This window comes from Charadrius vociferus, unplaced genomic scaffold, assembly GCF_000708025.1.
Source record: "Charadrius vociferus isolate BGI_N301 unplaced genomic scaffold, ASM70802v2 scaffold385, whole genome shotgun sequence".
Classification (NCBI taxonomy): domain Eukaryota; kingdom Metazoa; phylum Chordata; class Aves; order Charadriiformes; family Charadriidae; genus Charadrius; species Charadrius vociferus.
The window spans coordinates 4,176,938-4,194,224 of record NW_009648925.1 but is presented as its reverse complement, the minus strand read 5'-3'; the positions used below and the strand labels follow the sequence as shown (position 1 = coordinate 4,194,224).

Below are 17,287 nucleotides of genomic sequence, written 5' to 3'. Positions count from 1 at the left end.
CCAACCTCTGGCTTTGCCCTCTTTTCTTGTGCTTAGTTTTTAGAAGTTAAGTACAATTCAGCAATCAAAGGTTAAAGGCAGTATTAATCACAAAGCTAGTATACCCTCCCTGAGTACATAATTACTATCTAGAGAGGTGTGTGCTCAAAGATTCTGAGGGTAGCTAGGAAACAAATGCTCTCAGGATTATAGTTCTGGTAATTTAGGACTGCTGCTTCTTGTTTTGATGTTTCATTATTTATAGACTGATCCCCAAGATTCAGTCTCACGTACGTTCTCTGGAGAATGTCCCGTATGCTTTCACACAGTGCAGTGAGATGGGCGATATGCTTTCTGTGAGCAAATGGAATGGCACTTAGTAGGATTGTCTGCAACTGTGGGAAGGGAGGGAGCAGGCAAAAGCTATAAATGGTTTTAAACAAATGCTGTAACTTGAAATTTACCCTAATTTTAAAGAGGACTAAAAACCACCTCCTGCCCTTACGATTTCTTGCTGACTCCTGTAATTTGATGATTTGTTCTGAAATCTGTTTTGAAATCTCTCTTCCTTTCCAACAAATGAGACATACAAACTGGCACGTTCATCAGTTCTGTCAAATACAGAACTTTTTTGCACCTGAACTTTTTGTTAACAGATGAGTAAAGGAGAAGACATCTGCTGGTTAAAAGTTAAGATTAGAAGTCTGCTTATGGACACTGGAGTTGGTATCTTAATTTTCTAAAGTATTAACCACTCAGTGGCCTATATTAAAACAAACATTCTCTAATTCGATGAGAAACTTTGGAACTATTGTACGCTTATCCCTGTAAGATGACGTGTGAGGTTTTGTGGTAAACAAGGTTGGCAGGGGCTGCTACCTGTTTCTTAGCTCAAAGCCTGCTGCTGCGTGCATAGTCCTGCCCACCAGCTCCTGCAGCTTGGTTTTCTTGCCCGGTTGGTGTGCAAGCCAGAGCCACGACTCCCAGCTGTGGTCTGTGCAGCCCGGCCCGTGGGTTGCAGGCTGTGATATTGAACTAGGAAGCTCCCCAGCTGTAACAGAGTGCTGCCACCCGTGACCGGCAGCGGGTGACGTGACAGGTTGTGAGGCAAGGAGCGTGTGCTGTGGCTAGGGAGCGTGCTGTCTAATGGGTCCCCTTTACACGCCTGGTGTCTTTGTTCCTCTCTTCAGCTGGAAGAGGGTGCCGGTCCCCAGCGTGCGAGGCAGGGCAGAGGACGTCTGCGAGACTGGCCCTGCACCTGCGTTTGCTGCAACCACGGGTTCAAACCCACTTGTGTTACCACGTGCCTTGCAGAGCCTCTTGACGCTGTCCTATCTCCCTAGATCTGCGCAGGCAGCCCTCTTAGCTGTAGCCCATCCCAATTCATTTCTGGTGGAAATACTGTTTTATAGATAGTTACGTAGCTGCAGTGCTGATGCCTGAACACATGCTCATTTTCAGTGTCTCAGATTTTGGAAAAGGACCAGAAATTGATAACTTCTTTTGTTTAAAACTTATTTTAATCCATACTTTAGATGTTGGAAGGAACCAAAGGAAATTAATACTTAACTGGGAAGTAATTTCACTTTTGACAAAAATAAATATACTGAAATTCAAGTTTTGGTCAGCTTCTGACATGTATGTTATAGTAACATCAGAAATGGATATTGAGGATCAATGTTTTCAGTCACTTGTCTACATCTCTCATGTTTTGGATTGACATTTTCAAGAACTATTTTTTGATTTTCCTGACAGTAATTCTGTGAGGATTTATCTTTTGAAATATAACACAGCTCGTTCAGCCTCTTTAACCATTAAAACCTAAAAGCATTTTTCTGATTTTAACCAAAAGGTGTTGACGCTTATACTGAATCTTGAGCAAAGCATCTTGCCTTTGAATTCTACTGACTTACAGAATGATCTGCTCAGGGGAATGGTAGATGACACACTAGCAAAAAAGGCTTTAACATAATAGCCTCCAACTGCAATTAAAAGGTGTCTGCATTTATAAGATTCCTGAAAAGCCTGTAAATAATCCAGTTTGTTTTTGTATTTAGATGACTTTAAGCCTGCATCTATTGATATGTCCTGTGAAGGAGACCTTGAAGTTGGCAAAGGTGAACAGGTGACAATAACACTGCCAAATATTGAGGTGAGTGGGGTGGCTGAAGGGTGGTGGGTCTAAGGGAATGATTTATTTTGTTGTCATAAGTATATACCGAATATAGAAGGATATGAAGTTTCAGTGCTGTTTCAGAGCTGCTTGTGTGGGGTTTTTTTAGAATAGAAAAACAATTGCTCTAAGAACGTAAAATTACAAAAGACCTAAAGGTTAAACAGCTGTGCTGTAACTTTAAGTGTATTCACCACATTGGAAATATGCTGTAGGATGACCCAGAAGTGTTGCGTACACAGAAAAGCTTCATGTGGATGTTGGCAGTGCAAGTTTCCCCTTGGTATTTATTGCTCTAGTGCATGCAGTTCTAAAGCAGGAAAGACTGGAAAGGGAAAATTTACTACCTGCCATGCTTTACTGGTCTGCTGATACGGTAACTGAAACCCCTTTTGGTAGAACGAGCCCTACAGTCAGCGTGCTCTCATTGGGAAAAGAGCATTTAATCAGTTTCAAACTAAGCTAAGCTGGGTGAAATCCAGTTTCCCTCAAACACCAGCTGCTTTTGGTCATGGCTACTGTGAATCTAATTTGAATTAACCGATAACATTTTTAAAGGCTAGAAATGATCACTTGTAGTGAACTTGTCATCACTGTGATGGATTGCTGTTTCTAAGAATAAAAAAAGACTACAGGAGTAACACTTACTGGACTTCTGATTTAATAGGGCTCAACTCCACCAGTGACTGTGTTCAAGGGCTCAAAGAAGCCTTACCTAAAAGAATGTATCTTAATTATCAACCATGACACTGGAGAATGTCGCCTAGAGAAACTTAGTAGCAACATCACTGTGAAAAAAACCAGGTGGGTGATTTGCAGGAGAAACAACTGTGCTTTACTCATTGTGAAAATTGATTTGTTATTGAGTCTAAATTGGGATGCAGGACTACCCATTAGTATTTTTAGCTAAATGTCATTTTTAGAAAGTACCTGTCCTTATTCAATAGAGTGAAAAGCCTGCTTCCTCAGCACACTGACGTCACAGCTTTCGAGTCTTGACTCGCGGCAGAAATGGAGTTTTTATTTTACGTTTTTAAGTAAAAACTGTCACATTGTTGAAAGAGATGGTAACTATTTTCTGATGAGCTGGGGGTGGGGGAAATCTGTTTGGAAAGTAGCTTGCCTACTGTCTTCTGACTTCTAAATTAGAAAATAAAAAAAAGGTAAGTTTTGTGACATGTTTTGGCAATATTAATGGCTTATTTTTCTCATACAGAGTTTTTGAATACTTTTTTTTTCTGCTGCTGAGTCCATATAAGTAATTTGTAGCAGAATTATTATTATTATTATACCTGGGTAGCCAGGTATAAAACCAAATCAACTGACAAAGGCTTAAAAAGATATTAGCACTATATTAAAGAAGAATCTTTAATATATAATTCTATGGTATTTTCCTTATGTACCTAGAAATCTAATGATGTTATTTAGAAAGGCATGACAAATAATTCCATAATTTAAGATACTGTATCCCCTGTATTCTTGCCTTTTTCCTTGCATCTTGTCTTCTAGTAATTACAATTCTTTTACTTTTACACACAGAGCTGATGGAAGCAGTAAGGTCCAGTCTCGCATAGAACAGCAACAGCAGCAAATGCGAAATGCAACTAAGGTTCCAAACAACGTTAAAAATTCTCCACCAAAAGAAAAGATGTTTCCATCTTCTCCTATGGATGATATTGAACGAGGTAAGCTTCACTGGCACATAAGTTTCAGAAACTTTGCTCTTAACTAGCAATTAGTTCTTAAGAGCCAAGGTTTTTTGTTTGTGTGGTGGGTTTTTTTTGGTTGTTGGTTTTGGGTTTGTTTTTTTTTTAATTTGAGATTCACACTAGAACCTGATTATGTAAGCATTTTACCCTGATGTGGAAATGACCACTCTGACTCAAGTGGTAACAAAGCAGTATTTGAAACTTGCTAAGGTAAAAAATCAGATGAACCATTAGGCTTAATAATGCCAAGGATCCCACTGCCCTCTCTCTTTGATTCTGTCATCTGCTGCTACTTTAATCAAGTACATAGTTGATTATATTGGAACCAACTGAGTCACTTCCATTTTGACATCACTCGTCATTCTTTCTCTGCACTCAGCAAACGTATAGGTTACAGTGCTTTGCAACTCAAAATACTTTTTAAATTACTGGATAAAACCTTGTGAAAAATGAGGTTCCAATAAACAGACAGCTAAAAACTGCATAAATCAACTCTTGAACAGGGCTATATACTGTATTCTTGTGAGACTCTGGTTTGGTGTGACACTCGTATTTCACTTAATAGGAGGCCTTATTTCCTTTTGGAGGACAAGGAGGATGGCAGGTGGTAATTACTTGCTACAGAAATGCTGACAGGTGGCAGTTTCACTGACTGGAATTGACATCTGCCTCCCAAGATGTTCTGAATTCCTCTAAACAGATTTTTTTTTTTTTTTTCAGATGTGTCATTATGAAGGTTTTGTGGTGGTTGTTTTTGGTTTTTTTTTAAAACTTTTTTTGGTCTGAACTCTGACCAGAAATCTATACTACAGAACAGTACTAGAATACACCTCAGGTTGCAGAGAGGAAGGAGTACTTGAGCACATGGTGGTCTGTTGTTTTGGGGGGAATGGTGGTGTCAAACATTGCAAGTCACCAAGGTGGCTGCCAACATGTATCAAACTCTTGAGTAGTGCCAGTCCAATTTTGAGTACTACTAAAGAATGCAGAATAACTGACAAACAGGGATGATACGTATGTTTTAAAGTCATCTAGTCCATCCTGCTGTCCTAAAGTCAAATTTCTGACATTTTTTAACCTATTCTTAAGGCCTTCCAGTGACAGATCCTGTGTTCTCTCTGGCAATCTGTTCCAGACCTTTGCTCTCTTTACTGTTCAGGTTCTTCCTAATAAATAATCTGCCAGTAAGCCCATTACTACTTTCATATTTATTATGCAAGTATAGACCAGATTACTCTGCTGCTTTTGAGCAGCCCTTCATGTACTCAGAAGCAGCTATGTCTTTCTCATTCTTTATGCAAAATTATGCCAGCTGGTTCAGTCTTTCTTTAGAAGTCTTCTAGATCCCTGATTCATTGTCGCTCTCCTTTAGCTATCTTATGATGAGTCCAAAAACTTCCTGAAGTATAGTGCTTAAATACATTTACTGTTTCAGCTAAGGTTTTAGCAGTGTTGAGTTGAGCAAGAAGACTGTGCACTATTGGTCTTTATACACAAAGACCAAACAGTATCACGTCCCAGTGTAATGCTTCTCACTTCCACAAAAGCACAGCATGGTAGAACTGTGCATAGTGATCCACTGTAACTCGGGGACCTTTCAGAAGTGCTGCCTACTTAATTGTTCTTCATCCCGTGGTTGGGTGACAGACTGTTCCTGCTTATGTACACTACCTTGGACTTGTTATTAACTTTATTTTCTTGGGTGGGGAAGGATCACTCTATTTTTGTCCTCTAGTATACATACAGCCCTTCCTTCACTGTTGGAAAATACTTAATTTAAATTCTGTCGGAATAAAATATGTCAAGATTCAAGGCAGAGATCTTATTCCTCAGTTTTTGGTATTAACTGTTAGCCTTTCACTTGAAAGTTGTGTCTTATTAGACATTAGTGAGAGCAGGGAGGAAGTGGAATTAAGTGCGTAGGACTGAAGTGGGGTCTTTCAGTTATCTTGCAGCTCCAGATGTGTAGTAGATCAGTTGTTTCTTTGGCTTTTCTTCTCTAGAATTAATTTTGAAATGACTTCTTGATCTGCTAGCTGCATCTGAATTTTTGCCTTAGCTTTTCTGTCCTTAAGCTGTTCTCTTAGACATGTTCTTAGTAACAGGAGGATGCTTTCAGATTTTTATTCTTCCCTTCTCCTTCTCTTTCCTTATGTTTGAGTCAGCCAATATGGTCTTTTATTGTACTTTCTGTTCTTCCTTGGCATTGGGTTAGTTTGTCCTTGTAGCCATAGCTGCACTACTTCAGGTGGCATTTTTCCTGAACATCATTTTCCTTTAGACTGGCCTTTGATAAGACTGACTGGCTGAAGCACCTTTCCTTTAGAGTAGCCTTTGATAACTCAGAATTGGAAGGCTTCGTGGAAGTTTGTGTTGAAGCTTAAGCTTTTGTTCTCCCTTCTTCTCTTGATTAAGCTCTGAGCTGTCTTGCATCTTGGTGACTTTCATCTTCAACCTGTTCTTATGTATTTGGTAAATTTGAAGTGAGATGAGCAACTCCCCTACTTGCTTTTTACGTCTGCTGTATCGAAGCTGTTGCTGACGTGTTCCAAGTGCTTGTAAGACCATCTTAACAAATGTCTGGGTAGTTACAATCTTCTATAATGATGAACCTCTGCACTCTAGGTAACTCCTCAAGTTGCTGTATAAAATCACCATCCACCACAATTCAGTGGTCTGTTTCAGACTTCTCACTTCAGTAGCACCCCTATTTTGCACAATTACTATGTGTACCCTTTGTGCAAATCTTAACTCCTTCTGTATGTTGGACTTTGGCTAGTATATATCAAAAATGCGTACTGTGCAGCATGATCTATCCAGTCATACTCTCCTAAATATTATTGTAGTCAAGTGAGCTATTTATCAGGAATGCAAGTTGGTTGAGTCCATTTGATCTGTTCATTTACAGTATTTCTACCTCATAGTGTCCTAGCTTCCCTCCCTGCCCCAAATCTATAAACAGAACAAGGATTTGGTGAAATCCTCCTAATAGTAGTAAACTGAGGATGGTTCCTTTGGATATTCTTCATGCTTAACTCCGTTTTGAGCAAAATGTCCCATAGTCCAAACAAGCATATTAATTGTAACACTGAACTGCTGGGAGGCATTTTGGGTGCAGCTGCACACATCTTACAGCTAACTTATCTGTGTGATAGTAACTGCACTTTTTAGTCAGTGAAAGGCATCTTCGGGGGTGCTATGGAAAATACAGAAGACTTGCTAGTTGCAGAAATTAAAGACTATGTGGGATGCACTACCCTGTGGAATGTGGGGTTAGCATTTGGGTTCACAGTCACCCTTGTTCTAACGTTTGGCTTGAAATGGAGAAAGTGCCCAAGCTGCAAGAGAAGAAAACCACATGACAGGCCAGATGCTTGCTTGTGCCCTTTTCTTTGTTCTGGAGAGTATTGGTGGTTTTGATTATTTTTTTTTTTTAATCACTATCGTGTGTGTACCTGATTTCTGTTGTTGATTTTTCTTTTTTATTATTTTTCCCTCCTTTTATTTCAATTACAATAAATATTAACTGAGAAACAAACCATGTTGTTTGCAGAGCTAAAAGCAGAAGCCAGTATCATGGATCAGCTGAGTAGCTCTGACAGTTCATCTGACTCTAAAAGTTCTTCGTCCTCTTCATCGAGTAGTGAAAATAGTTCTAGTGATTCTGAAGATGAGGAAACGAAGCCCTCTCTTCCTATGTCAATGCCGTATTTGCAGCCGCAGCCTACTGTGTCTGCCATACCACAACAGGCTGCCCCTGACAAAGATGCCAGTCATAACAGATCCCAAGAGAGCAGTGGTCATATGATGAATACACTACGTAAGTACAAAGGCTGTTCTTTTCTTAGTGCACAATTCCAGACATCAAGATTCTGAAAGGAAACCATATTGTTTTTAAGTATGTCTCTGTTATAATTAAAACTGTGGGAAGTGATGCTAGGGTTTGATTGTTCAGCAGTGGTCTGAATTAGACACTGGGCTAGAAGGTTCTTGGTCCCCAGAGATATTAAATTAAAGCTGATGCAGTTGAAATTTTTTCCTAAACTCTTCTGGCTTCCTCCCAGTTATATACATTGGGACTGGAGAACAGTAATTTTGTATTGAAAATACTTGAACTAACAGGGCACTCCCAAAACATATGCTTACAATTTCTTGGGTAGAACTACGGGAAAGATACTGTACTGGCAATACTCTGAATTACAGAAGACATGGTGTATTCTTAGCTACTGCAGATTCATGGCACTGTTCCACTGGACAGCATGGCAAAAGTGTCCTTTGCATATAAGGAAGGAGGTGATTTGCTTTCAGGTGATACTATCTTATTCTACCCATTCAGGCAACTAAAAATGTAATTTGAAGAACAGCTGTGATCTTCAAGAAGCAGTTGTTGTGCAGTCTGGAGTTGAGTGGTCAGTGTTTTCAAAAAAAAAAGAGTTTGGACAGGAAAAAAAAATCCCATTAGGTAGAAAACCTTAAGTTCACTACCTAAATAGCAGGAGTATTCGCACATAGAAGTGAGTATTCAGCTATGGTGAATCTTCAAAAAATTATTACATTTTTAGTTAGGTTCCTAGCTGCAGGCTCCCAGTTTGAAGAGATTCCCATCAACCCCGGTTTGCAGCCTAAGATCTTTAAGGTTTATCATTTATATGTAAAATTGTTACACTGAAATTTTAGACTCTGGCTAATCTACTTTTATTTCAGGACTTAATGGACAACACAAACAGGGTTTTTTTTTGTAGCTAGTATTTAAATACTAAAGTAACCAGCACAGATATTTAATTATGTACTGCATTAACAGATAAGATCAGACTGAAAAGTCCTGTGACTTCGTGTGCAAAGAACTAAATGCTGCTTTCATTTTACTGTCACTGTAAAGAACAATATGTCATGTTTATAATTTGCGTACTTTAGAGTGTGCCATTTATTTCAACCCTTATTCACAAATGGGATTTCCCGTTCTTCATGCTTTAAATAAAACTGTTACGAAAATGAGATTAAGCTCTATCCCCAGTGACAGAATCCCAGCTGGTAAAGCTTCAACTGAGAAATACACTTACAAGTACAGGTGGCCAGGTTCACCACTTCCAACAGTCATAGTGAGAAAACGCTGCTTACAACATGACAACATCAAAACTGTTACAAGGAACGCTGGTGGCTTGATGGTGCTTGACAACCATGTTGACAGGTAAAACCTCTGTCTGTAGCATCAAACCCTGGGCTTGATTCTCTGAGCTTGCCTAGATCTTTAGTTTAATCCCATTTACTTAGGTTATGGTTACAGAGCTCTTTACTGCTTAAAATGATTCTGTCCCCAACTTCTAGTATGGTTAACACTTAAAATGTACTTTAACTAGACAAAGATCAAAACAGTTACTTTCAAGGAGAATGCTTTTCTCCAGCTCCCTTGCTGAGGGAATTTGGCAGGAGAGCGAAACCTGAAAAAACTAAATGGATAGCACATGGTTCTAGCTTGAATGGCAAGAGTTCTCAGTCGGGGTCCTGTACAGTCATTTCTTCCATATCAAATACTGTTTTACAAAAATAAAATATTGAATCAACAAATGTCAGCATGAGCTGTTTGCTTGTCTAATCCCGTTTTGAGGTTTGACCACTTTTGTGCGTGACTAGTTTTGTGCACCCCTGTAGAATCAGGGCCGTACTGGGTAATTAGTGAAGTTTTCCTTTGGCTTGCCGTGTGCAGGCAGAAGGCTGGGGGAAGGGTTAGAGAGCTGAGTTTCATCTTGCATGTAGAAATCGTACAGCTGAGGTTTTGTGGAACTTGGAAAACATAGGAGGTGGTGTCTAGAGCATGGTAACCAAATACTTCTGTCAGATATACATGATCTACCTCTTCAGGAATCTGGAGCTCAAGGGTGCCTCTCACCCCAAAAATACTGTTTTTTCCCCTTTCTATCTTCGGAAGCCAATTGTATAGGCTCACAATTTGCCTCGTAACAAAGTTTATAGATGGTGGCACTAATGAATCTGTTCTTCATAAATATTTGATGACATGTTGCTTTATGTCTACTTTTTGTTTAAACAAGAGTTAAGTTAAATAAAGTATTTTTCCAAAGAAAAGCCAGCACAGATTGGCTATTCTGGGGCCTTGTGTTATGTACATAGTATTCAGTACGACTTTACTTCTTTTGATACTTGGTGCTGCTACAAGCAGAGTCATGTGTATTAGTTTGGTGGTGGTGTGACCACGGAGATCTGCGAAACACGGGTCACTCATGAATTTCCTCATCCCCTATAACTCACAATAATTCAATTGAATGTATTAAAGTCACTGATTTTAGAAGTTTAGGAAATGTCATAATTTGCAGTGTAATCTATTTCTCCAATTGCTAATAAGCAATTTGCACCGTGAAAACTGAATTCAGCACTTTCCCCACTTTATTGCTGCCTTATAAGTACAATAGAGTCTAGATGTTTGTGAGTCCTAGTTAAATGAACTTTCCATTCTTGCACCAAACCCCTTTGAAAACTACCAACTCTAGTCTATGTTATTTTGCCATCTCTCTGAAGGTGTCTTTTGGAGGTAGGGTTATAAAAACGGGGCAGACAGTTTTTCCTGAAGTAAATCCTAATGCATTATTTCTGACTGTGGAACTTGGAGTTCTTGCTTTTCCCATCTGCTGGTTTTCACAAGCATTGGTATTTTTGGCTGGTGTTAGAGGGTTTGTGTAATTTCTATTAACTATGTTGAAATAACTTTTGAAGGCTGCAGAATCACTATTTGGAAGTTTATCTTCTTGTTCGTACTCCCAGTCCTCTCCTAAAGTAGGTGGTGCATAACAGGACTGGGATTTCTAAGGATCCACTGTAAGTTTTCCTTTGAGTGATAAATGCATGAGTTTAATTACTAATGCCATTCTCTGCCTTGAAATACTATTTCTTAGGATAATATATTGTCCTGAGTAACTATTGGCAGATTACTTGATTTTCTTCTTTCAAAATTGCTTTTTTAATTTATATTAAAATAATATGGCTGTAAATGTTCTCTCTATATAGAGGACTGGAAAAAAATTGTCTGCAGTAGTGCTTTAAAACCTGCTGTAAACAGCTATCTTCACTATTCTTGTCCTATATAAAGTGTTTTCTGTTTTGTTGCAGAGAATCATGTACCACTTTCTAAGCTTTAGTGATGACACAGTGGAAAACAAAGGCAGGCTAAACGCAGCCACGTTAAAGACTTCAGTGTTCTGGCAGAAATGATATGCCTGACAACAAAAGATCCAATTCGCATGTCTTGCTGGGTTTACCCTCTTGTGGTTACTTTTTTACCCATCTGTAAAAGTGATTTGTGAAGGGTGCTGCAGCTGAGGAAAAGGCATGTGAAAATAGTGTGCCTGCTGAGTTTCAGTGACTTTTTTTTGTTGTTGCTTTTTTTTCCTTTGCTTTTTAGGCCCTTTCTGCACAACATAGTCTGAGATGCATTTATTTTTTTTTTTTAATGGCTGTTTGGCAAGGAAGGTGTGAATAAAAGCACACTAGTTGGAACAAATTCTTAAAAATGTGTGGGAAGTTGCTAGGTGTGATGTAGATTCTGTATAGCATGCTGCTGTATTTTTTTGTTAGTTTTCTGTCATCCTGGAAAGATTCTCTTCCTCCCACCCCCTAAGCTTATGGACATCCATTGCAAGCACGATGTAGTCTTTCTTCTTACTTCCCCATTTTGAAATATATATAGTCACCAAATTAAAGTGCTGTGTAAAATTTCTTTTGATGTTTTGTTTGTTCACTTGTTCCAAAACCTGTTTGAAATAGTAGGTCACTGATACATCTTTAAATGGTACATCAAAGAGCTGCTGTTCTTGATTGAGACACCACTTTGTTTTCAAGCACAGCTGAGTAGCATTCAGATGTGTTTCAAAAAAACCAACTCGTTTTTCACAAAACTGCATTCACCAGCAGTTTTCCCACTTACGAAGCATGAAAATGTGGGTGGCAAAGATAGCTAGGTGTTGTCTTTTGTGATCTGATGATATTAAATAGATGCACTTGTGGCTAATAAGCTAATGGCTTCCTTGCCAAGATTTTAAAATTGTAGAAAAGAGACCTCTAAGGTTCTGTCACTGGGGAGTTTGCTTCTACACCTATTTATTCTCTTATCATCAAATAGTTTGGGTTAGAAGGGATCTTTAAAGGTCATCCAGTCCAACGCCCCTGACCTGTTTGGTATTAGTTTTTGTGAGCCTTTAATGGGAAAAGGGAATATCTTGAAAGAAGAAAAGTATTTCCTTGAAAATGACTAATATGGTGACTCTCTCTCTCTTCTAGGAAATGACTTGCAGCTGAGTGAATCTGGAAGCGATAGTGATGACTGAACAAATTTTTGGCCTTAAATGTATCACCTTTTTTGCTAAATATGTCTTAGCATCTGTTTTGCACTAAGATTAGATTACCAGAGACTGGAATGAATGTCCTCGATTTTGATAATAGACATCCTAATTTTCTACTGACACATCATGTCTATACTACAGCAGCATTGATATCCTGTCAGTGCTATGGTTATGTGTTTATCTTTCAAATTACTGTATTTACAGTAAAATTGTGTATGATCTGATTTTGATTATTTTTGCCTCAGCCACCTGTTTTACTTGAAACTGATTTGTAACAGCTAGTTACTTTATATAAATAGTTATGGAATGGAGAAATTTCTGATATTTATGGAGGCAAGTTTCCTTCCTATCATTCAAATGCTGAATGCTGATCTCGCAACTTTTACTTGGAGGGAGTGAAAGGGAGAACAACAAAATGAGGTCTGCTGTGTCAGCTACGCTTTTTGTTCAGTTCACAGTTCATACCTTTAAGGAAACTGCTGAATAATGTGGTCCACCAGTGCAGTTACAGTTTACAATTGTTCAACACATTGCTGAATTCTTAATTTCATTGTATTATAGGACTTTATATTTCTGAGCCTCAAGATTCCTAAGGGAACTTGTCTATTCTCTGCCTTTTTTATGTAACTTGAATAGGCTGGTCTTTTTACAACCTTTTTGTATCTAAATTTAGATAACTGCAGAGACAGCAATGAATTTCCTTCATTTAATTCTGTAACAGAAATCAGAAAATTTCTTTGTAGGAGTATAAAAGTAATTTAATAAAGCAATATTTATCATTTTCATGTGTCTGATTCTATTTTTACTTGTTAAGAATTCTGCTTTCTACCTATAGTGGTCATGCCAGTAAAAGGGTCATGCAAAGACATAGAAAGCAGTGAAATGGCAGCTAACATGGACTCCCCACCCCATCTGCAAGACTTAGGTGCTTGTTGCTTTTGCCTACATTGAGACAAGCCCTAATAAGAACTTGCCAAAAGTTTATGGCGGTGCTAGTGTACTGAAGAATGTTTATTACAGATTATATCCAAATGCCATTAGTAAATGATACTGTGTTAGAGAAGAAAAGGTGTTTGCCTAGTCTTATTTTTTCCTCATTTGAAATTATATTTCAAGACTTGGAGAACTGCAGGTAGGAGTCCAAATTTCATCCCACAGTTTACTACTGAAGAGTTTTGTAACTAAGAGTAGCAAATGTCTGTAGGATGGATTCTGATGAGATAAATCTGCTCAGTCTTGCACAGAAGTTTCCTTTGCTAGATGGCAGCGATTGAATTGCATCTCTGTGTCTAAACAGTGAGGATTGAATTCTATACGCAAGCCTGAATGTGCAGACATGAAAAAATGCAAACTCAGTAAACGTATACAATAGATGGTACTAGACTAGCTTATTCTCTCAACTGTGCTGTGAGAATCAGCCCGTGATTACCTCTAGACAGATTAAGAGACCAAAACCATGTTCACCCCTCACAAAGGAACTTTTTATTGGTACCACCAGGCAGGAATGAAATATTGGAAGTTCTGCTTTCTAATGCTTCCCCACCTTGTGCTCTCTACCCCGAAGTACGGCAGCGGTCCATGCTGTGCACCGGGGAACAGCTTGCTAGTCTTCCAGCTTCCTAAAGCTGGCATCATAAGAAGTAAAACATTTTCTTGTTTACACTCAAAGGAAAAAAGCTCAACTTAATAACCATGGGCAAACAGGTCTTTGAGAAGAAAAGGGCTAATGAGCGACCTTGAGGAAGGATGCTATGTAATAACTGCCGTGAGATACTTGGAACATTCTCAAGGGAAAGGGTGTTAGTTCTCTGATGGATCATAGCTGTTGGTACGGGAACTCTAGCAGAGTACTTGCTTCTCAGCAACTGCTGCTCATAAAGTCTCGTAGGGCGGTGTGAGGAGCTGGGATGTTGCAGGTAACCTTAGGACTGAGGAGTCAGCCCTGTGTGCTAAATAAAGGGGTGCACGATAATGCAGTGTCCTGAGCTGAAATGTTCTCTTTTTGTCTTCCTCCTTCCCCCAGTGGTTTATTTGTATCAAAGCCTTCCTTTAGGCCAGTGCTAAATTCTAATTCTAGCCAGAATGCTGCTGTTTTTTCTGAATAACAGTGCATCCAGAGCGTATGGGAGTGAGCAGATGTGTGGAAGCACTGATGAGGCCAGGTCTAAGTCATGGAGAGCGTGTGTGCTTATGAACTGTAATCGCTCCTTCAGCGATAAAACTGGTGAGTACAACCTACCTGTATCTGGTATATAGTTGCGTTCACCAGGTGTACAGGTGCTTAAATATAGCTCTGGGAGTAAAGCAGATTTCCAAGTTCCTGGGTCTCAGGACTGTAACTAAGCCTGTGCTATCTTTAGGATTTGATCTTTGGGTTGAAAGCTTTCTAGGATGAGAAGAGTCTCAGTGAAGCTTTTGTCTAGCACGTAGTACAAAGTGATTAGTGGCCAGTCAGACACTACCCTGTATAAATAAGTTTGTGACCTAGATGGAAATACTCCATCAAATGCACAGCTGTGATAATTGAGGAAAGGGTCCCTTTAAATATCAAGACAAGAGATAAGATTCTGAAACAGAGTTCCTATAGAGATAAGGGAAAAAAAAGATAACAAACCTGAAATGGGTGAAGAAAAAAAATGCTGTACGCTGGTTCCAGCCCAAATGTATGTGATCTGACCCCCCTTCTCCACGTGAGTGCCAAACATAGGTGAGTGAGCTAAAGAGCTTGCTTGGGCCTGTTGTACTGAGGGGATTGCCTTGGGTGTCATTTCTGACTTGCAGGGGGTATTTCCCCCAATAAGGCTTGGATTGTGTGCCCCGAGCGGTGCTGAGCCCCCATATCTTCTACCGCAGGCTATTCTCAAATGGCAGGGGTGAGAAGGTGGTTGGTTGCATTGAGATTTAGAAGCATGAATAAGGGAGTTAATCTAGCAACAGAGAAACAGATCAGGTTGTCTTTTTGGTCTTGGAAATTTCTTTTTTTTTGGACCCTGATTTGAAAATTCTTTTCCCCTCCTTTAAAAAGTTTATTCCTGTCATGTCAGCTTACCTAGCAAAGAATCAAATCAGCAGCTCCTGCAGGTTCCTGTGACCACGGACACCTCTTTCAAAACAGCTTTCTGAAATGTATCTGATTCTGTCCCATTGCTTTCAGCTATTCTGTCCTCACATCTGGAGATTTAAAGTGTATGTGTATACACATTTCTAAGCAGCAGATAACATCTGAAGAATATTTTATTGTGACATTATAATTAAGCTATTGTGTATGGTTTGGATTTGAGAAACATCTTCATATCGCATTGTTAAGTCAAAAGTATCTTCCAAATACAACTGGGAACTTCAGAAATTTGTATAGTAACTACTTCATCAGGGTTGTCATATTCAACCCCTGTTAAGTCCTGAAATGGTGATAATATATACTTCCCAACTGGAACTACCTTGCCTGGCAGCTTCCAGTTTTTGTACGATCTCTGTCCTGCTCTTGTTTTTCATGAACCCTCCCTTGGGGCATGCGGAGAGGCTGATGTGACCTCTTCAGGGCAGCCCGGACAGCACTGTGTTCCATGGCTAACACCGGGATTGCCATTTACTTGGGGTTTTTTGTCCATCTGTAATTCTCTCTTGAGATCCTTGCCCCTAATTAACACTGCAGCAGGCCTTTAGGAAGTTCTAGTTTATAAGCATCAAACTCGATACAATGTCCACGCATTTTGTAGTTGTTTGGTAAGTAATAACCTTATTTCCCTCATAATCTCTGAAAATTATTTTGATGCCTAGGCACGGATTACTGAAAACAAACATCAGCATCAGCTGGAGCACAGGTCATTACGGAGTCTATTGCCAAGGTACCCGATATGATCACAATTACTGCATGAGCTTTGTTTTTTATTTTGGAGGGAGGCGGGAGATAACCTTTTTCACATTAAAGGACTTAGTCACTTCTGTGCTAACAGACAGTGAATCATCTTGAGAACAGAGGAACAGTATTTCTAAGAAGAATTATTTGTTGGGTCTTTCTTGACTGATTTCTGGGGAACCAAACATGAACAGATCATCTCAGATAATTCCTTGCTTTGGTTCTCAAGATTTTGACCCACGAAAATTGTATCATTTCTGGCCAACGCTTTTTATTTTCTGTAGAATTTCTATAGGAAGGTTTCTGAGAACAGCCAAGCAGACTGTTGAATCCTTCTTAGACAGAAGAGATGAGGACGCCTAGGCTGGACAGAAACGAAGAAGCCCAGAGGAAGAGAGACATGACTGGTCCGTGATGACTCCTAGGCTGAATGCTCACAGTACACATTGCATTCCTCCTCTCACCACTTTTTGAGGTCATTCAGCTAACCGTGTAAGGTGCTGAGGACAATATAAGTATATACAAAGTTCAGACCAACTTTTTGTGGAGATGTAAAAAGAAGAATGAGGAAAAGAGAAGTTTTGAATAAGAACGTTTGCATTCTGTTAAAATATATATTCCTGCTTTTCTGCTTTGGGGGAGGTAGGGGAAATGCAAAAAGGAGGTGAAGTTGTACTGAAATGAGGAGGAAAAAGTGTGAAATGATGATGTCTTTCGCAGTTTAGACCTAAAATTTGATAGGAGTAGTCATCAACATCCGAGAGGAGGAATTACTCTGCCCAGTTCAATGAAACCATGGTGACAGTTTCCCCTAGTTGTTAACTGGTTAGCAGTTATGTCCCAAGTGATCTTGGTCGCCCTGCGTACGAATAATTCATGATAGCTTGGATATTTGCGGGCAGCAGCTCCTTGCTTAACCAGCTATACGCACAGGGATGGGCTGAATTAGTGGAAAGCTCTGAAGAATCTGTTACTGTGGCTTTTATTTCACCGCTTGCAGACTCTCATGGTGGAGAAAAGCTCCTGAAATGCAGACTCAGAGCTCAGGGTTTGCGTCAGCAGGTTTTTTTTCCAGCTCCTAAGCAGAGATACCAACTTCATATGGGGCTTTCATAAAACCCATGCTACGTCTGCTGTAGTGAAGGGTCTGGCCTGCTGGGAACAGCAAGGGCTTGGGCTCTAGTTGTTTCTGTGGTTTTCTGAATCCATAGAAGTGTATAGA

The 17,287-nt window shown here is 39.5% G+C and overlaps 1 protein-coding gene across 1 annotated transcript in view; it reads left to right on the top strand.

Annotated features, from left to right (window-relative positions):
- EAF2 (ELL associated factor 2) overlaps positions 1 to 12,989 on the top strand; it is a 13,405-nt gene extending 416 nt beyond the window's left edge. The window contains exons 2-6 of the mRNA XM_009887276.1: positions 2,037 to 2,131; positions 2,820 to 2,956; positions 3,692 to 3,837; positions 7,415 to 7,681; positions 12,148 to 12,989. Of these exons, the coding sequence (XP_009885578.1) occupies positions 2,063 to 2,131; positions 2,820 to 2,956; positions 3,692 to 3,837; positions 7,415 to 7,681; positions 12,148 to 12,194 (666 nt within the window). The 5' untranslated portion in view covers positions 2,037 to 2,062 and the 3' untranslated portion in view covers positions 12,195 to 12,989. The remainder of the gene's footprint in view (positions 1 to 2,036; positions 2,132 to 2,819; positions 2,957 to 3,691; positions 3,838 to 7,414; positions 7,682 to 12,147) is intronic.
- Positions 12,990 to 17,287: the final 4,298 nt, after the last annotated feature.